Source organism: Monodelphis domestica, chromosome 1 (assembly GCF_027887165.1).
Source record: "Monodelphis domestica isolate mMonDom1 chromosome 1, mMonDom1.pri, whole genome shotgun sequence".
Taxonomy (NCBI): Eukaryota; Metazoa; Chordata; class Mammalia; order Didelphimorphia; family Didelphidae; genus Monodelphis; species Monodelphis domestica.
Genome location: NC_077227.1, coordinates 389,304,425 through 389,331,033, shown reverse-complemented (window position 1 = coordinate 389,331,033; position 26,609 = coordinate 389,304,425). Strand labels below are relative to the sequence as shown.

The 26,609-nt window shown below is 35.9% G+C and overlaps 1 protein-coding gene across 15 annotated transcripts in view; it reads left to right on the top strand.

Annotated features, from left to right (window-relative positions):
* The window catches only part of UIMC1 (ubiquitin interaction motif containing 1), a 193,473-nt gene that overhangs the window by 161,903 nt on the left and 4,961 nt on the right, over nt 1-26,609 (top strand). For 14 of the 15 annotated variants that reach the window (XM_056811650.1, XM_056811651.1, XM_056811653.1 and 11 more), the window contains 2 exons: nt 23,696-23,774; nt 25,382-25,550. In XM_056811650.1, coding sequence (XP_056667628.1) covers nt 23,696-23,774; nt 25,382-25,550 — 248 coding nt within the window. Of the gene's footprint in view, nt 1-23,695; nt 23,783-25,381; nt 25,551-26,609 lie in introns of those variants that run through there. The other variant, XM_056811657.1, reaches the window with a different exon arrangement.

The following is a 26,609-nucleotide window of genomic DNA, read 5'->3' as shown; positions in this document are numbered from 1 at the left end:
TTTATTGATGTGATCAATTAAGTTTTCCTAATATTGAACCAGTCCTATATTCCTGATATATACTTGGTCATAGAGTATTCTCTCTGTGATATATTGTTATAATCTCCTTCGTAGTTTTTTTTATCAAGTTTTATGTCAGTATTTATTATGGAAATCTTTGTATAGTTTTCTTTCTCTGTTTTGGCTCTCCCAGGTATAGGTATATAGACTGTGTCTCATAGAAGGAATTTGGTAGGTATCTTTCTTAAACTTTCAGTTTATGTAGCTTTGGAGACAGTTATTTTTATAAATAATCAGTAGATTTTGCTTGTAAATCCATATGCTTTGAGTTTTTTTTCTTTAGGAAGCTCATTTATGGTTTGTTGAGTTTTTTTTTTCTAAGATAAAAGTTCTTTGTGCATTCTATTTCCTCCTCTTAATCTGAGCAATTACTTTTTTTTTGTAAATATTCATTTCATTTTGATCATTAGTTTTATTGGCAAATAGCTTCTAACAATTTATTTTATTTTTGTTATGAATTCTTTTTAAAAAATCAAATAACTAGTTTTTCCCAAAAAACACCTCCTAGTTTTATTAGTGCTTTTTTTTTTAACTTTCAATTTTGTTAATCTCTCCTTTGATTTTCAGGATTTCTATTTTATACTAAAATGTTTAACTTGGAGGGTTCTTTGTCATTGCAGTTTTAGGTGCATATCCAGTTTATTGATCATTCTTATTGGTGTGTTTACTGATAAACATTGCATCAGACAAATTTTTCATTGTTGTCTTATTCTCATTACCTTGAATGAAATTGATTGTTTCTATAATTTGTTCTGGGATCCATTTTTTCTTCAGGATGAGGGTTATTTAGATTCCACATAATTTTTTTTAACCTTAACTTCCATCTTAAAGTGTGAACTTTAGATTACTCCACCCTACTTAGTCTAACAAAAACAGGAATGTCTGCACTCATACCTAAGGATTAAATATTTAGGAGGATGGCCTATGACAGACATCTGCTAGCAAATGACAAATCAGAAACAACTGACAGACCCCTGGGCTGTCCTAAGTCAAGCTTAAGCTACCATTGGTACATGTGAGACACAGGAAAGTGATGTAAAAACTGTCTATATATTTCACGTCACTTCCTCTCTCGGCCTCATTCTGTGGAGAGATGGCTCTGGCGGCAGCTTGCTGAACGTTTCGACATCTTGGCATGGAGCAGCTATTGTCCAGGGTTGGCAGTGAGTTTTCCTTGATACTATACTGGGAGAAGCTTAGTAGCCTAGTTCAGGTGAGGCATCTTCACTGAGCTCTCTTGGAGTTTAGGCAGATTCTTTTCTCCTACCTTCCAAACACTATCCTCTTATCCTCTAATCTTCTTCAAAGACCTCATGGCGGAGGTCTTTGAACTTCCCCTGGCACAGGCCAGGTGGGAGAAATCCTATACCCTCTTTCTCTCTCTTCTCCTTAATTCATTCCCTCTATATTAATTAAAATCACCATACATTTCCAACTGACTTGGGTATTTTATTTGGGATTTTCTCTGGCGACCAAATTAATTTAGATTAGGTCACAACCCTAAAATTATCCTTACAAGAGTCAATACTAAGTATTAGTTCCAAGGCAGAAGAGCAGTAAGGTCTGGGAAATCTGGTTAACTGAGGTCTGTCATATCTGACTTTTCTAAAATTCTGCTCTTTTTCTTGTTTATAAAAGTCTGTTATCTCTTTAATTTCTATCTTGTTTATTTTATGGTTAGCTTTATCTAGTCTAAAAGGAGTAAATTGAGGTCCCCCACTAGGAAAATTTTATTTTTTATTTTATCCTGAAATCTACTTAACTTCCCCTTTAAGAATTTAGATAGCAGCATCCAAGTGCCTTAGTAGATAGAGAACCAGGTATGGAGATGGGAGCCTCCTGGGTTCACATCTGGGATCAAGTACTTCTTAGTTGTGTGATCCTGGGCAAGTGACTTAACCTCAATTCCCTTATCCTTACTACTCTTCTATATTGAATCAATATTGATTCTAAGACAGAATATAAGAGTTAAAAAAAAGATTTTGGAAGGCATGTCATTTAGTTCATGTGTTCAATATTGATATTTGTTATTTCTGCTACCTTTTACCAAAATGTAGCTTTCCTGTTTATTTTTACTTAAGTCTTTTTTTGCTTTCACTTTGTCTGAGATCATGATTGTTATTTCTGCCTTTGCATAATACCACTCCAGTCCCTTATTTTAAGTCTATATATACCTTTCTCTTTCAGTTGTATTTCTTATAAACAAAATTGTATTTGATTTTGTATTCATTCTTCTTTCTTCTATTTTATACATGAATTCATTCCATTTACATTCATAGTTATGATTATTTGATTATGTGATATGTTTCCCTCTATCCAATAGGATAGAATATGAAAATATTCATATACTTATCTTTCTCTTTTTAAAATCCTGGCACCTTTTCAGGAGTCTTTTTTTTGTTTCTGATCAATGCCTCTTTTTATTCTCTACCCACCCTTTTATTCCTCTTTCCTCTTAACCTCTTTCTTTCCTCCTTTACCATTGAATAAAATGAACTGTTTCTTGTGTGTCCTACATATGTGAAATAATTTTCCCCATTCTTCTTCTTTCTTTGCATTCTCCCAGTGTATTCTTCTTCCCTATCCTTCCATTCTTCTTTTTGGATCTTCTCAATATAATAGAAACATATCCATTTTGCTCCATTGGACTTCTTCTAATATCTCTAGTGATTCTGAAGTTTTAAGGGGCTACACTTAGTCCTTTATGTTTTTTTTCTCATATTTACCTTTTATGCTTCTCTTGTGTTTGAATGTGAAAATTTTCTTGTCTTTTTATCGGGAATGCTTAAAAGATTTTTTTTTAATTAGATGTCCATTTTTTTCTCCCTATAAGATTATGCTTAGTTTTGCTGGATAATTTATTCTTGCCTATAATCCTAGATTCTTTTCCTTCTGGAATACCAAAATCCAAGCCCTCCCTTCCTTTAATAACAGTGGTTGCTGAATTGTTTTTATCTTGACTATGGTTCCATAGTATTCGAATTGTTTCTTTCTTGCTATTTATAGTATTTTCTCCTTGACTTGAGAATTCTTTATTTTGACTTTAATATTCCTGTGAATTTTCATTTTGTTTCATTCAGGAGACAACTGATGGATTCTTTCAATGTTTACTTTTCCCCCTGGTTCTAAGATTTGTGGGCACTTTTCTTTTACAGTTTCTTGAAATATGACATCTAGGCCCTCTTTTTGTTCATAACTTTTAGGTAGTTCAATAATTCTTAAATTATATCTTCCCTTGATCCCTTTTCCATGTAAGTTTTTCCTATGAGATATTTTATGTTTTCTTTCATTTAAAAAAGGTGTTTTCAGTTTATCTTACTACTTTTTGTTGTCCCATGGAGTTAGGAGTTGCCATTTGACCAATTCTAATTTTTAAGGAGTTATTTTCTTCGGTAAGATTTTATAGCTTTTTTACAAAGCTGTTAATTATGTTTTCATAACTTTTTTACATGGCTCTTTCCATTTTTTCCTCCAATAAAAATTATTAATTTTACTAAATATTAACCCGTGAGTATACATCCTTTTAATATTCTGTGTGATAAACTGGGAAGTACTCATAAAATATCTTCTGCTGCATACCTCAAGTACAGTAGTTGTCTCAAGGAAATTATTTGTTTTTTTAAATCATTTTAATAACTTTATATTAGTATGGGCTCTGCTTACCTCTGGTAGGGAGGAACATCTGGTTTGAGGTTTTTTTTTTGATGTCTTTCTACTCTTTTCAGGGCATTCAAAGTGGTGTCATCTGGGGACAGATTAATTTGCCCTCTTAGTATGAGCCTCAGCAAGATCCTAATATAAGCTTGAGTCTGTTGGATTTTGTGTGATTAAATTTCTGTAGACTTCTATTGGACTCAGTCTTTACTTGCCCCCTTGGTAGTTCTGCAGTTTTAGAGAAATTGAACTGCTAACTCCCCTTTAGTCTTGATTTCCTGCCCTGATTGTTTTTAGCAGGCTTGGAGGGAGAGGGGGTTGACTTGAGTTTAGAACTGAGTCCTGTCTCCCCACCCACCCACCCCCGGTTCTTGGACTCAGTCACACAACTATTTTGGAGATTTGTTCAGGGAGGGTTTTTCTCACTAGTAACTCTTTTCTACTCTGAAACTGTGACCAGGAAGTGACTAATGAACAACAGAGTTGTTATCTGGCACCCTTTCCTATTACCAGTGTTGGTTCAAGGATTCCTTTGCTATCCTTCTGGTGCTCTAGAATGCTCTCCCTCACTTCTACAGTACTGTGTTTTTGGCCAGCCTCCACTTTAGTATTTATAATCTACCTATCTTCCCACTGGTCGGTACAAAATGACTCATTGTTACTTTTCCTTGGTTTTCCTATTTAGAATTTGGTTTGATGCCTTTTGTAGATTGTTCTGGATGACCTATACTGGTTGAGCTAGACAAAAATGCTGACAAATCTTAGTCTACCATCTTGACTCTGTCTCCCTCCCAGATCTTTTTCTAAGAAGCTTTTTATCTTTGTATCTTAACCAATATCTAGAACAGTACTTTGTAGATATTAAGAACGTACTAAAAGTTTGAGTTTTTTATCTTAATTTTGTAAATCTGAACATAAATACCTACAATAAATACCCCAAAAAAGCATTTCCATGTACTTAGCTGAATAGACAAGAATCTCAGTGAAATATATTGAATCACCAGTTCATACTTGATTTAAAAATTTTTGAAGTATATGATAAATTCCATTATTATTTTCAAAATTGCATTGATTGTGCTTTGTGAATTTTCTTTTGTTTCAAAAAATGTTTCATTGGTCCTTGTTTATTTGCTCATGATTACTAATCATGCTCTGTTTTACATTTAACCCTTATTAATGGAGAGAAAAGAGGGAAAATCGCCCTAGGATCAAATAAGTATAACCAAGCAAAATGAATTTCTACAGTGGCCCTATCTAGAAATCTATTCCTTTTTCTGTACCTTGTAGCTATTGCTTATCTTTCAGGAGATCAGTAATATGCAGATTGGTCCTTGCATTGATCAGAATTCTGAGGTCTTTTAGTTATTTTTCTTTAATTTTGCTATCCTTGTATAAATTGTTACATGCCCCTGTTCACTTCACTCTGCATCAGTTCCTACAATCCAGAATTCTCTTAAAAGTGTTGGTAGTGCAAGGAGGAAACCAGTTTTTATTTTAAATTGTTGGGAGTTGTGAAAAAGGTTAGATAAGTAGGACCAAGTTATGGAGTTTTGAAAATGAGATGTAAGAATCTAATCTAGCACTGTCTAATTCCAGGACTCCACAGACCTTTCCAGACATCGCTATTTGTTGGCCATTTCTACTTTGGTCATCACCTCTATTGTCTCCCTCATTCTTCCCTCTTTACTTTCCAGTCGTCTTGTCTTGTATGTATATGTCTTATATTTCTCCTTTAGAATGTAAGCTTCATGAATTTTTTTTGGTTTTAGAAAGCTGGTACAATTTTCTCAGGCTTCATGAAGTGACATACTTTCCAGAAGTTCAAAAGGAAGAATATTCTACTATATTCTGCCGTGGTCATAGATTGTCTAGCATGCACTTACTTGTATTTCTAGAACTTAGCTCATGCTAACATATGGTAGGCACTTAAAATCTCTTATCTGCTACAAGAGGTAAAGAGTTATTTGAAATTTTTAGAATCATGTTTTCTCGAAATATTGGGCCTTGGGGGCAGCTATTTCAGGAAACCCCTCTATAATATCCCAAATAAGTGGTCTGTATTCTGTTTGAAACATTTAGTGAGTGAAAATACTTCATAAATAACTATTATTTGTCTCTGGATAGTCTAGTTTGGTGTTAAGTTACATTTCCAAATAACTGTAATATAAATAGGGATAAATTCTCACAATGTGGTAAGAAGAGGAAGAGATCGAAGAGCACAATTTCTAGGAATACTGCCTTCGATTTTCCTTTTTGATCAAAACAACCAAACCCATCTCCACATATAGAATAAAAATTAAGAGCTTCAAATAAAGCTCTTCTAGTCTCCACCCTACCTCAGCAATTTCTACTTTAAAAAAAACCTCAAACCTCACTTATCTCAATATTAAAGAGGAGGATTATATGCCATATCTTTGCAGTACACCAGAGAAATGAGTGGTTTTCTGGAAGTTTACATTTTGTTCTCTCAGAAGCTAGTATAGTGCCATGCCCCAGTCGTGGATACTTCTCAGAAATTCAAAACAAAGAGCTAGAGACTTATCCAGAAGAGTTTCAGTGGTTTCAAGCTACCTATCTCGAATATTCCTTTTAAGTACTTATGTATGTAAACTACAGTGCTCCATGCTAGGGATTAAAAGGCCTATAGCACAGATTTTTCTTTCTAGGCTGAACTCAGCCTTATGGGAGTAGGAAGGAAAGAAAGGTTCATACTCAGATAACTGGGTATGAGCCAAGAGACATGAGTTAATAGCAGAAGTGATGGATAGGGTAAGGCTTTATGAGAGCTGTGAGAAGCTGGAAATTGTTTTCCCCCAAAATGGGGTTTTAGGAGGTTAGAATTTCAGAGGAGGTTTATTGGAGGAGGCTGGCACATGATTTGGGCCTTGAAATGAAAGGATTGACTTTACCATAAAATTGGAGCATGGGGGGGGGGGGGGTGCAGCTAGGTAGCTCAGTGAATTGAGAACCAGGCCTAGAGACAGGAGGTCTTGGGTTCAAATCTGACCTCAGACACTTCCTAGCTGTGTGACCCTGGGACAGTCACTTAACCCCCATTGCCTAGCCCTTACCACTCTTCTGCCTTGGAACTAATACACAGTATTGATTCCAAGATGGAAGGTAAAGGTTTAGAAAAAAAATTTTTTTTAATTTTTTTAAAGAATTGGAGCATGGCAGGGGAGTTGAAGAGTTGATTCCAGGCATGGGGAAAAGCATGGGCAGTCACAACAATGATAACAATATCCCACATTTATATAACACTTAAAGTTTTGCAAAACACTATATATTTTATCTCATTTGATTCTCACAATAAAATCTGTGGTATAGGTGCTAATTATACTTCCTATTTTACAGATGAGGAAATTGAGTCTGAGAGAGGTTAAATGACTTGTCCTCAATCACACAACTAGTATTGGAGGTAGAATTTGAACTCAGGTTTTGACTTCAAGTCCAGTAGCATTAGCCACTATACCTCCTAGCTCAGAGTTAGGAAAGGACAGGACAAAAATAGGTGATAGAGATTATGATGGGGATACAGAATCGGTAAAGTGTGATAGGAGGAGACAAGGTTGGAGATAGGTTTTACAGGACCTTATATGCCAGACTCTGCAATTTATTCAGGAAGTAATGGGGATTTGTGGAAAAGTTTTTAGAAGAATGGTGCTTAAGAAAGATTTTTCCAAGGTCCTTCTAATAGCCTACTTCCCAGATTGAGTCCAGGAGCCTGGGACAGCACGCCCCTTATTTTCTCCCAAAGTGGAAAAAACAAAGCCTCCAGTATTTGAGACAGGTGAAGCTGATGTTGCAGAAAACCTTAATCATTATGAACAGTAGTGGCGCTTATGTAAGAGAGAATATGAGAACTGATGTAGAACAAAAGAGGGGCTAAGTGCAAGAAGGGTAATTGCCATAAGGAGTGAGAAGAGACATTTCTCATTGACAATGAGGAAGGGCAGTGAAATATTGGAGAAGACTGCTTCATGCTTAAGACTTCATGATGGGGGCAGCTAGGTGGTTCAGTGGGTTGAGAGCCAGACCTAGAGACAGGAGATCCTGAATTCAAAATTGGTCTCAAACACTTCCTAGCTATATGACCCTGGGCAAGTCACTTAACTCCCATTGCCTGGTCCTTACTGCTTTTCTGCCATGGAACCAAAAAATAGTGTTGATTCTAACATGGAAGGTAATAGTTAAAAAAAAAAAGACTTAGGGGGCAGCTGGGTGGCTCAATGAATTGAGAGCCAGGCCTAGTGACGGGAGGTCCTAGGTTCAAATCTGGCCTCAGACACTTCCCAGCTGTGTGACCCTGGGCAAGTCACTTGACCCCCATTGCTTAGCCCTTACCACTCTTCTGCCTTGGAGCCAATACACAGTATTGACTCTAAGATGGAAGGTAAGGGTTTAAAAAAAAAAAAGACTTGATGGTGATTAAAAATAATGAGCTGACATTTTCATAGTACCTTTAAGTTTTTCAAAGGACTTCATATATATTACCTCTTAGAATAAACTTTTGAAATAAGTACCACAGCTAGTATCCCAGAGATACTTGGGATTTGAGCTGTAGATATTCCTCTAGCCACTTTTTGGTATTTCATGATGAAATAATTCTTTGATAGATATTGAAGTATTTAGAAATTCAAGGCCTTTGCAACTGGAAGAACTTTAAGAAAGTCTTAGAATTTAGAATTAGTATCCTGTTCCAGAAGTTTTTTTTTTTAAACCCATATCTTTTAGTATAATTTCTAAAACAGATTAAAGGCAAGGACTAAGCAATCTGAGTTAAGAGACTTGCTCAGGGTCACACAACCAAGAAATGTCTTGAAACCAGATTTGAACCCATGACCTCCTGACTCTAGGCTTAGGACTCTTATTCATTTTAACTACCTGGCTACATTTTCTGAGACATATTATTACTGGACTCTTGTCCTTTTGATTAATATTTCAGTTGTAATCCTTTTTTCCCCTCATTCTGCTTAGTTTTTGTCTTACAAACTTTACTGTCAATTATGGGAGCATTTTGTAATCATGTAAAATTAGTAGATTTGTTATATACTGTATATAAAGCAGACTTTGTTGCTTGAACCCATCAGAATCTTCTGTTCAGTTGCCTTTCTCTTACTACTTTTGACTTCATCATTGCTCCTGACACCCCAGCTGGTGTCCTTCCCATTCTGACTTGGTGTGAAAGAGCCCGTCCTCAAGATTTCTTTAACAGGTACTTTCTGCCAGATGTGCTTTGCTTACTGTTTTCTGGAAAAAATAGATCTGATTAACACTTGAGTTAATAACAAAAGTATTATGTGTTGAAGGAATATTAACAACTTAAACACCCATTTTGGAGAAATTCTCTCACTACCAAGTCACACTTTTTATTCAGGTGTCCTGAACATTTTAAAATATTATATAGTTTAAGGTATTAATTATAGAGCAGTGATCTCCATTATAATTTTCCTGGGGTTATAACCAGGACTATGAAATAAGCCTATATATAACCATGTATATGATTTGCATACATAAAGAATCCATGCAGCCTATTCTGGCAATTTTCAGTTTTATTATTGCAGTCTCTAAGGTCTTTCAACAACAACAAAAGGCCAAACTTAGATGATATCATTTGATCCTCAAGATCTTTGAGCTAGGTACCACAAGCATTACCCAAGGGACTTCATTGTACTGTGGAAATGAACCCTGGAATTATCAAGACTCTGTGTAAGTCTAACAGAACCCACCAGATTTTTAGAGATGCTTAATAAAGACCTGGCAATTATCAGAGTAGAGGCCACATGATGAGAGTAATGTTAGATTCGTAGTTAGGTGATCTGGATTTGAGTCACAATTTTGCTTCTAGCTGTGTAACCTTGGGCAAGTCACATTCTCTCTTAGAGACTGAATTTCCTCTGCTAAAATGAGGCAAGAACATCATTATTTCCAAGGTTCCTTCCAAGTCTTGACAGTTGATTAAACTAGAACAAATAAAGGCAGTTATGTGGTGCAGGTGGCCTCCATATCAGTCTTGGGTCTTGCCTCTTTTTCCTTATTGTAGTGAGTGAGAGGATATTAATATGTGCCTCTGTTGAACCATGATTGAAAATTATGCTGCTTCAGAGCCAACCTAGTTTGTACTAATCTAGAGAAGTGACTTTGAAACCATGTTTTACAGCCTCTTTAGGGCTACCTCAATTGAACTGATTGTATTTATACTTGGGAAAATTCTTTCTAGTACCCAGCATTTTCACATGTGACAGCGAGGGCTTGTATGTTGTCTGTCAGCCAAGTGTCATCTTAGCTAAATGCTCAAGTGTCTTATCAGTATAAATTTGGTCACTAAAGGGGATGCATTTTTATAATGAAACAACTTATGAAGACACCTTATCTAAGGTACAGAGAAGTTGTGATCTTTGTTAGTGGAGGGCATTACCTATACCAATGAAATCATGTATCCTTTTAGTATATATTTGAAAACATAAAACGTATTACTCCTTTTTCAAATCAGATCCTTACTTCCTAAAAAAGACAGCAAAGGGGGAGTGGGGTGCAGAATGCTCTCTGCTTACGTTCCAGGCATCTTTGGAAGTTTAAAAGTTAGGACAACAGAGAATGTCTATGGAAACTGTTTAAACAATTTCAAGAACATTATAAACTTAGAGCATTTCACCTCTGAATATAAACATGATTCCCAGATATATGCATTTTGTACTTATTTGAAGTGAAATTACCTTTTTATTATCTTCTTGAGTTTTGTTATTATTACATAAAAGTGCTATTGATTTTTGAGGATTCATTTTGTAGCTTGCAACTTTGTTGAAGCCATTAATTATCTCAATTAGTATCTTTGCAGATTCCCTGGGTTTTCCAAGTAAATCATCACATTATCAGCAAATAGGAATAGTTTGATTTCCTCTTTATTGATCTTTATTCCTTTAATTCCCTTCTTTTGCCTTATTTCTGGCACTAGCATCTGAATAAAAATTTGAAATCTAATTCTGTCCAGAAGTACTTTTATTTACCTTAGCAAAATAATTTGATTGATTCAGACTTGTTCCTAATAGACAATGTTTTTTATTGTTCAAACAATAAAAATGCATTATCATTAAGTGTTCTATGCCAGGTACTCTGTAGGTGTGTGTGTGTATGTATGTATGTATATATGTATGTATGTATGTGGACATACACATATGCTGGGATACAAACACAAAAAATGAATTAAAAAATCTGTTCTCAAAAAGCTTTCGTTTTGTTAAAGGAGCCTATGGTTACATATATAAGTATGTATATACACAATAAATATAAAACAATAAGAAGTTGTTAGGCAAGAGCATAAAGGGGATAGATAGAAAGGCTTCATGTAGAAAGTAAAAGTAACACATGAGCTTTATCTTGAAAGAAAAGAGGAATTCTGTAAGGCAGAGAATAGGAGGGAGTGCATTTCAGGCAAGAGGGACATCAAGTGAAAAAAAAAAGAGTGAGAGGGACATGCAGGGCATGAAATATGGAAGGCTGTACATGAGGAACAAAGCAAAGATTCAGCTACATTATTTTATTGTGGTAGAAAGGGAATTAGACTGGAAAGATAAGTTGGGGTCAGGTTGCAGAGGGTTTTAAAAGCTATGAAGTTTATATTTTAGAGACAGAGAACTGAAGTTTGTTAATTAAAGGAAACATGGTCAAATTTGCACTTAATTAAAATCCCTTTAGTAGCTGTGTGGAGGATGCACTGGAATGGGAAGAAACTAGAGGCAGGAAAACTAATTAGAAGGTCTTCATAGCAGTATAAGTGAGAGGTAAATTATTGTGGTGGCTGAGTGGGTATGGAGAAGGGTTTGGAAGTGAGAGATATGGTAGAGGTAGATTGTGGAGGTTGCAATATTTAGCAACTGATATGACTTTGAAGGATGAGAGAATGAGGAATTGGAAACAGTATTGAGGTTATGAACCTGGAATACTGGAAAGTATGGTGGTATGGTGCTTTTGACAGAAATAGATGTTTTTAAAAGGTGGGTTTTGGAAGAAAAATAATGAGTTCTCTTTGGAACATGTTGAGTTTGATGTCTCTGTGCTGTCTGTTTTGAAATGCTGATTGCCTAAGCAATTGGTGATTGATGCTTGATTAACCCTTGGAGCAGAGAATAGAACTCTGGCTAGAGATAATAATTAAACCTGTGAGAGCTAATGAAATCACTCAAAGAGATAAAATATATAGAGAGAAGGGAAGGGTCCAGGACCTAGCCCTGGAGGTATGCAGATATTTAGGGAACATCATAAGGATGAATCAGCAGAGATTGAAAAGAAGTGGGCATTATAGGTAGGGGTAGAACCAGGATAGGGTAGTGTCACAAAAATCTAGAGAAGATAGAGTATCCAGGAGGAGAGACTGGGCAATTGGGTGGTCAGGTGGAGCAAAGAGGTCAAGAAGGATGAAGACTTGGGGGTGGGAGTGGGAGGGCTAGGCCTTTGTATGAGATCATTGTGAAGAGAGCAGTTTAAGTTGAATAATAAGGCTAGAAGCCAGATTGCAAAGGGTTAAGGAGTGAGTGAGAAGAGGGAGGCCATGTAGTATAAATAGCTTTTTTCTATTTTAGCTGAGAAATACAGGAGAGGTGAAGGAATGGTAGGATACAATGGAAGTTTTTATAGAATGGGGTAAATTTGGACATGTAGGAAAGGCTATGGAGAGACAATATTAGAAAGGGGGAATAATTCAGGATGTAGTCTGATGGAGAATATGGGAGGAATGGGATAAAGGGCATGTATAGAGGAGCTGGCTTTGACGGGGAGAAGACGTATCAAATGGGAAAAGTGAGTAAAAGGAACGAAATCAAAAGATTTTGAGATGAAGAGAAATAGAAGATAGGGAAGGCCTGTTCAGCTAAAATTACAGTGGGTTAGATAGGGATTAATATGCAGTAAACCTTTTCTATAACCATATCTTTGATCACCTCTGTAAGAAAGAGGTATATAAAAATTTGGGATTGAGTGAGTCACAAAGATTGCCATATCAAAAGCAAAGTAATACAATGGATAAAGCTTTAGCAGGGAAGGCAAGAGATTTCACTTCTAGTGCCAGTTCCACTCTTAGGTTCTGCCGTCCCCCATTCTCTCCTCTTAAGCTTCAGTCTCTGATGAAAAGGTGTCCAGGTTGGGTTTGTTTGTTTTTTTTGTAAGTTTGAATTTCACAGACAACCCATCAACATTCCATTTACAAAGCAGAATGGGAAAAGATTATATGTGGAATCACTGGTTTCTATTACTTAAAGCTTCCATAAAATAAAAATACATGCAAAATTCAGCATTACTTTAAAAATCCTGCTCTTTTTCTTTGTTTCCTTCTGAACATGTTCTCTTTTGCACATTTAAAAATGCTTAAATGTCCTCCCCCCCCTTTTTTTTGGTTCCTCTATGTGGAAGGGGGGGAAATAATCACAATCTTCATAACAAATAAGCATATAGTCTGCACATTGGCTATGTATGTTCAGAAATGTATGGCATCTACTCTGTCAGGAAATGTAGGTAAAATTCAGATTCATCATCTCTCTGTTTTCTCCTCGTTCTGCTCACTGCAAACTGCATAAGTTTAAACTACCTAGGATTTCTTATAGCATAACAATGTTTCATTGCATTCATTCCATTACAATCATAACATGATTTACCTTTTAAAATTTGGGTGTTTTTTTTTTTGCAGGGGAGAATTATAAAACTAATAATAGTATTGCTAGATCAAAGGAATATAGATAGCCTAGTGAGTTTGGGGACACAATTCAAAATTGCTTTTCAGGATGGCTAGACCAGTTCTAAACTCCAGCAATGTACTAGTATGCCCTTCCAATATTTGTCATTTCCTTTTTTGCCACATTTGCCAATCTGCTAGTGAGGTGGAACTTCAGTTGTATTAATTTGCATTTTTTAAAATATTAGTGATTTGGAACTTTTTCTGTATGGTTATTGATAATTTGGATTTCCTCTTTTGGGAAATGAGGCTTATTCTTATATACTTGAATCAGATAGATTCTTATATATCTTGGAATGAGAGAAACTTGCTCTAAAGATTTTTTTTTCACTTAATTTCCCTTCTAATTTTAACTTCCTTGATTTTGTTTGTGTAAAATATTTTCAGTTTTACATAACCAAAATTATTTTATTTTCTATGATCTTTTTACTCTTTATTTTTGTTATGTACTCTTCTTATCCATGATTGTAACACATTTTTTTTCTTGCTCCTCTGATTTATGTCTAGGTCCTTTACATTCATTTTAGTGCTTATTACAGTATATATGTGGGAGTGTGTTCTATACCCAATTTTTGCCAGACTGCTTTCCCATCTCCAGCAGTTTTTCTTGAATACTGACTCATTTACCTCACTAGTTTGAGTTTATTGAACACTTTTACTTTGCTTGCCTCTTTATGTTGTTTGTACCTAATCTGTTCTACTGAATGATCTCTGCATTTTTTAACTAATACCAAATTATTTTGATGATTACTGCTTTCTAGTATGGTTTGAGAGGTGTACCATTAGGCTCCCTTCTATCTCTTCCCTCCTCCCCAACATTATTTCCTTTGAAATTTTTGGCCTTTTTTCTTCTAAATAAAAATTTTTTTATTGAAAGTAATCTTTTGGTGTATTTGATAATGTGGCACTGAATAAATAAATTTAGATGGTATTTTCATTTTTATATTGACTTATCCTGATCATAAACAATATTTTATTATTTGGGTTCATATTTTATTAAAAAGTGTGTTATAGTTGTATCCATTTAGGTGTTATGTGTGAGTCTTGGTGGGTAGACTCCTAAATATTTTATACATTGTTTGGCCATTTTTAATGAAATTTCTTAATCTCTTTCTCCTGGGTTTTATTGGTAACATAGAAAAAGTCTGATGATTTTTATGTAGTTATTTCGTATAGGACATTTAGGTAGTATTTCAAATAAATCTCAGAGTAAGGAAGAAATGAGTTCTTTTTGGTTCTAGATTTTGTCTTCTACCTCCCCTCTCCCACTCATTGAAAAAGCAACGGAAACAAAACTGTTACAAATGTGTTTTATCATGTAAAACAAATCACAGAATTAGCCATGTCTAAAAAAATTTTCTTCAGTAACATATTAAAACTTGTGTTCTAATTTTGCCTCTGGCTCTTAAGTAGCTGTGGGAACCTGAACAAATCACTTAACCTTTTTTGGCCTTTGTTTTTTCATCTATAAAATTAGGATAATAATAAGTAGCCATTTAACAAGGTTATTGTGATGATCAAGTGAGATAAAGTAAGGTGACTGTCTATATTAGGACTTCTAGGATACCCTCTATGTAAGTGCTTTGTAAACCATGTGTGTGTCTGTGTCTGTATCTATGTGTCTGTCTGTCTGTCTCCCCTTCTCCCTTCTCAGAGTATAAGCGAATACTTAATATAAAACCCAAACTCCAAAATAGAAACACAAACTAATATGAAAAATTATTTACTTTGATCTGCATTCCAACTCTAATAGTTCTTTCTCTGGAGGTAAGATGGCATTCTTTGTCAGAATTCCTTTAGAATTGTTATGGATGATTGTATTGCTGAGAGTAGCTGAGTCTTTCAGTTGATCATCCTATAGTATTGATGTCAGTGTGTACAATGTTTTTCTGGTTCTGCTTATTTTGCTTTGCATCAGTTCATGTTGATTTTTCCAGCTTTTTCTAAACTCATCTAGCTCATTATTTCTTAGAGCACAAATAGCATTCCGTCATGATCATATGCTACAATTTGTTCTACCATTCCCCCCAATTGATGGACATTCCCTCAATTTCTAATTCTTTGACACCACAAAAAGAGCTACTATAAATATTTTTGTACAAGAAGGTCCTTTTCCTCCTTCTAGGTACAGAAGTGGTATTGTTAGATGAAAGGGTATATACAGTTTTATAGCCCTTTGGGCATAATTCTAAATTGCCCTCCAGAATAGTTGGATCAGTTCACAAACCTCACCAACAATACATTAGTGTCCTAATTTTGCCACATGGCCTCCAACATTTATCACTTTCTTTTACTATTATATTAGCTAATCTGATAGGTGTGAGATGGTACCTCAGATTTATTTGAATTTGCATTTTAATCAAGTGATTTAGAACATATTTTCATATGATTATTGATAACTTTGTTTTCTTTATCTGAAAAGTGCTTATTCTTGTCCTTTGACCATTTGTCAATTAGGGAATAACATAAATTATATATGTATTCTTATAAATTTGACAGTTCTCTACAAATATGAGAAATTAGACCTTTATCAGAGAAATTTGTTATAAAATGTTTTCCTAATTTGTTGTTTCCCTTGGTTACATTGGTATTGTTTATATAAAAACTTTTAAATTTAATATAATCAAAATGATTCATTTTATATCATCTAATGCTCTCTATCTCTTGTTTGGTCACAAATTCTTCCCTTCTGCATAGATATGCCAGGCAAACTATTCTATGTTCCCATCATTTACTTATAGTATCATCTGTTATGTCTAAACCATATACCCATTTTGACTTTATTTTTATATAGGACGTGAGATACTGGTTAATACCTAGTTTCTACTATACTGTTTTCCATTTTTCCCAGCAATTTTTGTCAACATAGTGAATTCTTAACCCCAAAGCTGGGATCTTTGGGTTTAGCAAACACTAGATTGCTAAGGTCATTTACTCCTGTATTCTGTGCATCTAATCTATTCCATTGATCCACCATTCTATTTCTTAGCCAGTACCATACTGTTTTGATGATTACTACTTTAATAGTAAATTGAGATCTGGTTTTGTTAGGCCTCCTTCCTCTACATTTTTTTCATTAATTCCTTTGATATTCTTGATCTTTAGTTCTTTCAGATGAATTTTGTTATTTTTTCTAGTTCTTTAAAACAATTATTTGATAGTTTGATTGGTATGGCACTGAATAAGTAAATTAATTTAGGTAGAATTGCCATTTTTATTATATTAGCTCAGCCTATTCATGATCAATTAACATTTTTCTGATTATTTAAATCTGACTTTATTTGTGTGAAAAGAGTTCTGAATTATGTTCATATAATTCCTGTGTTTGTCTTGGCAGATATATTCTCATTTGTTAATATTGTCTGGAGTTATATAGCTATCATTTCTTAGTACTGTCTAAAATCACATATTTAGAAACATTAAGTTTTTTATGGAAGATAGAAATTTCACTAATGGAATTCAGAAGTCACTGAGTTTACATTGTGCAGATTTTAGAGATCTCTCTGTATCTTATCTTTAGGCTCTCTACCTCAGTTTCCTCCCCTGTGCATTGTAGGATCTGTTTTTTCTAGCTTGCACATTTTCTAATTCTCTGATTACTTGGTGGTACTAGTGATTTGGAAAGCAAACTCTCAAGTCTCTGTCTCAAAGAAAAGGAAGTAAGCATTGTATTAATGTTTTAAAAAACATTTTTAATGAAAGAATATTCAGTGTCTGATTTATCCAGTCTTATAGAGGGGATAAATCCCCCCAAATTATTGTTGAAGATCAAATCATAAATCTTTTTTCATAAGCCCCACAATATAGTATAGCGAAAAGATGGCTATACTTACATATTGACTCTTCTGCTTCTGAGCATTTCTCTGACCTTCAGTTTCTTCCACTGTAAAGTGGACAAGAATTGTGAACTGCCTACCTCACAGAGTGGTTGTTGAGGAAATAGTTTATAAACTGTAGATTGCTACCATGACTTTTAATCAGATTCTGCTGCATAATTCTAGCTGTCTTTTAGACCTAAAAAGAATCACTTTCTTTGAAAGTGTTTGATTAAATAGAAAGATTTAAAATTCAATAATTACTTAGATTGCTCGGGACTTTTAAAGTTAGGTGGATTTTTCACATACTGACTCTTCATAGACCTTAAGAAGATCTGTAAATATTTCTCAGCGATCAGATTTGCCCTTGCAGTAAGAATTACTGAGTCTTTGCTAAAATTTGCATTGACATGGCTGACTCCAGGAACACTGTAGACTGTTAGGGGTAAAATTTTAGTGTTGAGAATGAATATATTATATTAGTGGTCACCAGGAATTTAAATTCAATCCCAATGAAATACTCATCAGTATGGGATTTTATGGTGGTTTATTTACAATAGAAGGAAAAAATTAAGAAGGAGAAGAGGGAAAGGGTAGAAAATTTGCTCCGGCTTGACCTAAGGCAAGGAGAGTTCAGAGGCCTCACCCAAGGGGTCTTCTCAGAAGATTAAATCTAGCTTGGCTTCCAGCCACGAGGCTTCCTTCAAGATGAGGGGCCTCACGGGGGGTGGGAGGGAGGAAAAGAAAATGATCTTTGTCTTTAATGAAAAATGCATGGAAATGATCAAATAAAATACTATTAAAAAAAAAAAAGATGAGGGGCCTCTTCATAGGATAGTGCCTACAGAAGGTCAAGGAAAAGAGGAATTCAGTCTTATCACTCACCAAGGTTTCTCATTCAGGAAAACGCCTCACCTAAACCATGCTACAGAGCTCCTCCCAGTAAACTCCACCTCCCAAGTTCACCAAAGCCTCAAGCATGCCAAATGCCACCAAAAACTCCCAACGCCTCCAAGCAAGAGCCTCACACAGGAAGAGACACAAAAACATATAGGCAGTTCTTTACATTACTTCCTGTGTCTCTCATGTACCAATAGTGGCTTAAGCTTGGCTTAGGATAGCCCAGGGGGTCAGTCAGTTGTTTCTGATTTGTCACTTGATAGCACATGCTGATCATAGGCCATCCTCCCCTACAGTTAATCCTTAAATGGGGGTGTATACATTCCTGATTGCTAGAATTCTAAAGACTAAGCAGGGTGGGAGTGAATCTAAAATTCACAAGAGTAAGTGGAAGAGCAGAGCATTCAAAGTATTTCACTTGAGATGTCTAATTCCTACCTTTTGAGTGGGGTCAAGAAGTCTGGGACCTTTTTGTTCCTATTCATATTCTTCTCCCACTTTACAAACCCCCCAAAAGAAAGAAAAATCTATTTTGAAACTGTAGCAACCATGAAATCTATGTAAACTATTTCTTCCAAGAGTATATATATATCATTAATGAAACTTTGAAACAGGCTTGAGAGAATGCACCATGTTTTTGTCTTTTTGGCTTGCTTATTCTTTCTGGAGTGCTGACAAGTATATTCTCCTTTTCTGTGTATATTAAAAATCCAGATTTCTCTGAAGAGGTAGTGATAAAATTTTGTGGATTGAGGACTTTAGGTGATAATCTGTTACTACTCACTAAAGAGTCAGAAAGCACTTCTCCTTTCTGGGACTTTATGTAGATCAGTCTTTTGAAACATTTAATTTGGGTTTATAGAATGATCTTTTGAGGCTAAATCTAGGAAACAGCATTTAGAGAAATCCAAAATGAGAAGGAACTTCAGAAGTCATCTAGTCTTATTTGAACCTCTAGAAGAGTCTCCACCTATTAATTCAAAGTAGTTCATTTCCCTTTTGGACAACACTGTTAGGAAGTTTTTGATTTTCTACAGCCAAAATCTGCCTTTATGCAACTACCCACAGTTCCTTCTTCTGCCCTTTGGGGCCAAGCAAAACAGAGCTGATCTTTATAGGCTCATACATCTAAAGGTAGGAGGGGTCATCTTAGGCCAAACCCTTAATTTTACAGATGAGCAACCTCTCCCCCTAGTTAAATTCTTAAAGTGCTAACTTTTTTTTCTTTAGACCTAAATATTCTTCCAGTTCATATCGCTTATGGTTTTAAGTTCTTTCACTCTCCTAGTCGTAATTCCAGTTTGTCAGCGTTCTTGCTAAAATATGACACCTTAAAGCTGGAATGGAGTACTCTAGATTTGGTCTGCTCAGGGCAGAACAGTGGAACTATTGTCATTCTGTCTTTTGGATGATGTATTTTGTTAATGCAGCTTAAGATTAAACGCTTCTCCTAACCCTCATGTCATTTTCACATGTTGCCTAGCCCTGTCTTTCCATCTATTCCTACTACTTGCTCATCCCATTAGTGGTTTTACCTGTAAATATAGAAACAGTTCTGACAAGCCCATCCTCCAAATAGTGTAACTTAGACCATCACTGTTTAACTTTACATTCTGTTATAAAGGGTTGTAGTCACATTTATAGAATGAAAAAAAAAAGGGTCTGAATATTGATTTTTTCCTAAACATTCCTCTGAAAATAGGCAGCAAAGAATGTTGGTTTGGGAAACCTAAGCCTTGAGTTCAAATCCCAGGCTTATCACAACCTAGATGATCTTGCCCATGTCTAGACCTCAGTTTCCTCATCTGTAAAATAAAGAAATTGAATAAGATAATCTTTGAAGTCTCTCCCAACTTAAAAGCTATTATTCTGTGATTCCTCTCAATTTAAGTAATTGATGATACCCCTGAAGCCTCTCTGGTTCTATATCTTTATTGTTCAACCATATGCTTCCATTTTTTTGATTGTTTGGTGAGGAGTAGGGGAGTAGAAGAAAGATACTACTGCTTTGTTTAGACTATGAATAGCTCTTATGGGTTGCTTAAATCACCTATTTATCTCTATGTTCTGTATAAAAACTTATACTTACAGTTAAAATAGCTAAAAACTGTTATATCTGTCTTTTAAAACTGATGCCCAGCACAAATTTAGTGTAGTGAGTGCCAATTCTGAACTACCTGTCTTAAAGGTCAGGTTAAATCAAGATGCCTTCCAGAATGTCAAGCTCTATTGGAGAGGGTTTCTGAGGAAAATAAGACTGCCAGTGGCAAGACTTCCCAGAGGACCACTTCTCCATTGTGGTGGTGATGGTATCAATAAAATTTCTGTTATATTTGTCTCTTTGTGACTCCATTTGGGGTTTTCTTGGCAAAGATACTGTAGTGGTTTGCCATTTCCCTCTCCAACTCATTTGACAGATGAGGAAACTGAGGCAAATGGGGTTTGGTGACCTGCCTGGGATCTTACAACTAGTAAGTATCTGAGGCCACATTTGAACTCAGGTCTTCCTGATTTCATGCTTAATACTCTATCTACTATACTACTCAATCCACTTTACTACTAGCAGCCCATATTAAAATATAAGTGCCCTTTGGGATAAACTGCTACCTTCTGTTCACATTGCTATCCTCTTCTTCCTTTTGCTGTTGTCCCTTTTCTTGTTGATAAAACTGAAATTAGGCAGCAGCAAAAGTTCTAATAGTTTGCCCCCTTGGCTCACCAAACTCAGGAATGGCTGATAAGATCATTTAGGGATCTTTTTTAAAATTAGAAACCTAGATGTCTACCTATAAGCAGATTCCAAATCCTGGTTTAGAGTAGTCAGTAGTATTTATGAAGGGATTTATAGTAGTTTTTATCATAAGACAACAATGAGGTTCCATGGGAAATCTAGACGAGTTACTACCCAGGATGCTCCACTATGCAAGTTGAAATTAATATTAAACATTATCAACTGATAACCACTTATTATCATCTCCTATACATTCTTCCACTGTTTCTTGCACATTAGCGTGCTATATGAGTAAATACACAGGTATTTATTTAGTACTTTCAATGTGCTCTGTTACTTTCTTAAGCACTATAGTGAATGCAAATAAATATTAGATATATTTGCTTCCATAGTTCCTACAGTATAGTTGTAGGTTAGACTGTACAATTAAGGTATAATTATACTCAATTGTGAAATAGAAGCTAGTAAGTGTTAAATTGAGATAGTTCAGCAAAAAAGACCATAGGTTTAGAGTTGGAAGGGACCTCAAAGTCCATCTTGTAGTAAATGTTAGAGGTGGTATTTGAACCCAGGCCCCTTCAGAGTCATTTTTATATTCGCCATACTGTGAACCATATCAGTATAAGCTGTAGTGATTAGAGAAAGTTTCATATGGGAGTTATGGAATTTTAACTTGAGTCTTGAATGAGTAGGAAAAGAGTACATTCTAGGCAAATACAATATGCTTATGTATTGGGGGAGAGGTGTACACAGTGCTGAGGTATACAAGAGAAGATGTTTTATTCCTTTCAAACTGGAACAAAGTTGCTAGGACTAGAAAGGAGTAAATTCAGGGAAAGCCAAGAAATCTGATCCAAGTGCTAGGAAGTGTGTCTCTGTTGCCAAGGGTATAGGCTGCCAGGGAAAGGACTCCTCTGCAAGCAGAAAAAGATTGTAGGTTTAGAAGACAAGGCTGTATGAAGCAGCAGGATTGGCCTAAGATATGTAATTAGCAGCATAGCTAAGGTCAAATCCAGAATATTGCATTTTGTTCTAGGTACCACATTATAAGAGGAACATTGGCAAATTGGATTATTCCTCAAGTAGGGTTGCTGGCAAAGCTAAAAATCTAGAAACTCCATCACATGGGCAGCAAATGAAGGAACTGGACAAGGAAAGATTTAGAAGGCTATCTTCAGACATCTGAAGAGCTGTCCCAAAGAAAAAATATCTTTCTTCTGTATGACCAGTGGGATTCAGTTAGAATAGAATTCAGTTTGTGGAAGTTGGAGAGAGGCAGTTTTCAACTTAACAGAAGGCAGAAGTTCCTAATACAACTGTCCAAAAATGGAATGAGCTCCTTTATGACGTAGTAAGCTCCCCATTACTAGACATATCTGACCATAAGCACCATAATCCACCCTCTCCCCCAGATGCATAATTTTGGTTTTGTCTTTGACTCTTCCTTCTCATATTCAAGTTACCAAGTCTTATTCATTCTACCTCCATGATGGATGTTGAACATTTGTCCTCCTCCTCTCCTCTTTCCTTATGCCATCAACCTAGTAAAGGCATGGAATATTATGTAACCCTCTAACATGCCTTCTTACTTCAGCTTGTTACTCCTTTCAATCAGTCAAATCAGTTCATCAAAGAAAGTCGTTAAGCTTCTGTGTCAGGTGCTGTGATATGCTGGTGATTAAAAAAAAATCATAAGCTGCTTTAGAAGGTGATGGGCTCCTATTATTAGATATTTTCATGCAGAGATTGGACAAGCACTTGATATATAGTCAAATGAAATCTATGCAGAAGCCTTGGATGTTTCCTATTTCAACATTTAAGCTTCTTTATCAGGGCATTCAAGGTATTGTACATTTTGATGCCCCTGCCTTCACCTCACCTTCGCCTTTCTAACCTTATCTTATATTCCTTGCCTCTGTGCTTCCTCTATCAACCAAACTGGACATCCCTCTTCCCTCAACACACACGCCACTTCTCTGTGTCTCTGCCTTTACTCATGCTGTTTCTTATCCCTGGAATGTCCTCTTATTCATTCTTTGCCTCATGAATGTTTGCCCATCCTTTAAAACTCATCTTGATTCCTCCATAAAACATTTTATGACTCTTCTGGTCAGTAACAACCTTCTTCCCCTTTGGTTTGCACCTCTGTAATGTAGAAATGACCTAATATATTGTCTTGTGATTTTCTGTGGTTGTGTTGTATCCCTTTGTTGCTTCATCAGAACAGGGACTGACTTCTCTAAATTTAGTGTCTACCAATAGCACCCAAAACAGGTCTCTGCAAACTGTAGATAATTAATATCTATTGAATGCGTAAATGAACAAAAATACTAAAGTTAACCTGCATTGCAACATCTTAGTGCCATGGTGGGGGGAAGGGAGCAGAGAAAGAGGAATAGTTAATTTTCAAATGATTTAAATTAACACCACTGTTTATTTTCCCTGGATCAATCAACCCCAGGTGGGTCGTTACCAAAAAGACCTTTCCCAGAGGGACTATAATATTAGCTTGGCCCCTTGAGTGGATTGCTTTGACTCTTCACACCCCTAAAGTTAATGAATGGGAAGAAGATTAAATTTTTCATGGGATTACATAGCCACCTCAATTTGTATGGTGCGTGCCATGGAAATAGTCGCTTCATGTATGGCATTCTTTTCTAGAGGAACAGAATTTGAATAGGGCCCCCTTATACAGAATTTTCTTCAGATCCTTTCCTGGGTGTCTTGCAAAGCATTCAGTGAAACACCATAGCATTGCAGGAAAAGGATCAAAATATCCTATAATCTAACAGTTTTCTTTTCTTTTGGAAGTGTTGACTCGGAAAAGGAAACTGGCCAAGAATAAGAGTGACAATAGGAGAGACACCCAGCCATCCCTAGACATTGACAAGTAAGTAGGTATGCTGCATTCTTGGCACTCTTGTATAAAATAGCTTGTACTCAATGAAGAATCCAGTTCCTATTTCTAATTGTGCTTCTGTAGCATGTCAGTCACTGCATTCTCTGGAGAGCCGAAGTTCTTTTTCTTCATCCCAATTGGCATCTATATAGGTGGCCCTATTGCCCTTCCTTACAACTCAAGAAAAGACTGAAAAAAAAATCAGATGGGGGGGGGGGGGGCGGAAGCTGCTACTCATTCACCTGACTCCTACAGCACTTTTAGGCTCCTGTTTGCTGTGAGTTTTTATTCATGTGAGGAACCTCGTGCTGTTCTCAGAAAAGTGTGGGCCATTTTCCCATTCTGGAATTGAGAGCTGGGTTGCAAAAGATTGTACAGTGAAATAAATGGGGCAAAAAACATCCTGAAGAAGGGACTATTAGCAAATGGCCTTTCTTGGAAATAATTGGGATGTTACTAATGTTATTATAGTGGTTAATTAAAAGGCAAAAATATTTAGCATGAAGACACAGGTGTTATATCTGAAGTCTCTGGATCAGAAGGAACTTTAAAAGGCCATCTAGTCTGTCCTTTACTTCAAGTAAAACTAAACTTGTATCTTCTCCATTCATTCATTTATTCATTCAACAAACTCTTCTTAAGGGCCTGCACTTGGAAAGATACTCTACACTGGACAGGTAATTGAATATTAAAACGTGTCCAAAGAAGGGAGTCCACAAACCACTTTAGTGACATTTTTCTACCATATTTTGGTTACTTATTGCTATGGTTATTAAACACAAGAAAAATTCATAGCATTAGGACCAAGAGAGACTTTATTTAGAATTATTTGGCACCATACTATTTAACAGCATTGTTAAATGTAGATTTTCTTAGCTTCCAAGAAACAAGACCCTTATTCCTTTATCTTTAATATGACACTTTACCCATACACTGTTTCCTTCCTTGATGCCCTGGTTAAATTATTTTATGGACTTAGTTTTCTCCTCAGTCTCTAGCCCTAACTACTCTGAAAGCTGCAGGCAGTTAGAATAAGACAGAAAGAAACAACTATATGGTAGATATTAAAATTATGTAGAGCTTTCCATCTGAACCAGGAGTTTGAGGGAACTTCTTAGTTGATGATGCAGGTTGTGAAATGAAGTAAGCACATAGAGTTGATTTACTAATCAGAAGAGTATATCCACCCCCAGGAAAATGTCATCTTGATTTAATGTGCTTGCTCCTTTTTTGTCGAAATTTTAACTCTCCTTTGAAAAAACCATAACACTTAATTTCAGCAGAGTTTGACAGAATGTTTTATGTCTGAAGAGCAATCAGCATTGTTTGAGATAGTTAGAAGAGCTGATTTCATTACCATCCCACTGCTGCAGCAGCAGGGTACAGAGGAACAGCCTGGGAAAACTGCTAATCACTCAGTCCTTTTGATTGGCGTCGGGTTAGTTTTATTGGTGATCCTGCTGAGCAAATCTGCATTGCTAGACATGTCTTCTCTGTGGAATAACTTGGAGAAGTAAAAACACCATTTGAAACATAGCCAAGAGCTCAGAGGCACAACAGAATACTAAAACTGCTTTTCTTTTCTCCTGGCTGGATAGGATTGAGAAATGTTACCTCTGCAAATCCCTGGTTCCTTTCAAAGAGTATCCAAGTCATGTAGACTTCTGCCTTCAGATTGCAACAGATGACCAAGGAAACAAACTGGAAAGAGACAATGGACGATCTTCAGATTCTGAAGGAAAAAGTGAGAGGCAGAAGAACACAAAGGTATGTGCTGGGTTAGGTGAAGTAGGGGTTTGCTTTACTATTATACCTGTCCATTCTTTTTGGTTAAGGCCATATTGTGTCTTTTTATCCTGGAATCATCTGTCTTGATTTCTAGTTAAAGCACTAAAACATGCAGAAGGATCAGAGTACCTGAGAAGAAAAGAGAGCTACCCAAGTGAGGATCTAGTCCTCAGTGCTGATGCTTCTGAACTATCAGATGGTTGGATCTTGACTAGGAGTTGGGAAGAATACGCAGATAGTCTTGATTAAAGATTAGATGATAGACCTTTTTTCCAAATCCTAGATTGTAATTGAGTATACCATCTTAGAGCAAAGGGCAAAATGTAGGCATCTATCTAGCATGTGAGGTAAAAGACATCCTTTAAGAAAGTCACTACATGAAAATGTGTTGTATGCCAGGGTCTAAAGGAGAATTCTCATTCTGTGGGGCTGATTAGTTCTTTTGGCTTCAAGGTGTGCATTTACTACCTAGAACTTAGGATCTTAACCTCCCAAGTCTACCATACACCTAATGCTCTTTGAGATAGTCACGTTGGGCTAGTTCCACACAGATTCTCAACTCTGGTCATTGACAGTGAGTTGGATGGTTGCTAATCTGAAGAGTGTCTGACCTTGGAAAATATTGTGCTTGACTCAGCTGTGCTCTAATTGTCCCTGGTTGCGATGCCACACACACACTCACTCTCTCTCTCTCTCTCACACACACACACACTCTCTCTCACACACACACACACACACACACACACATTTGTTAAAAGGAAAGCATTTATATGCTTTACCTTTAAGGTAGTACCAACATTGTCCTGATTTTTATTTCTGTGTAATGCCTTAATTTAAATAATTGTAGTCAGCTTATAGGTTGATTTTTTTGAATGAACTTTCTATTTTTATTTTTTAAATCTGCTTTCTTCACAATGCATTACTTTATATTCTTGAAAATTTTTATATTTGTCATTCTTATAACAGCAATTGTCTACCTTCATATTTGTGTGTTCCCATTTGCTAGAAAGCAAAATGTTATTCCTGGAACTGCCCCAC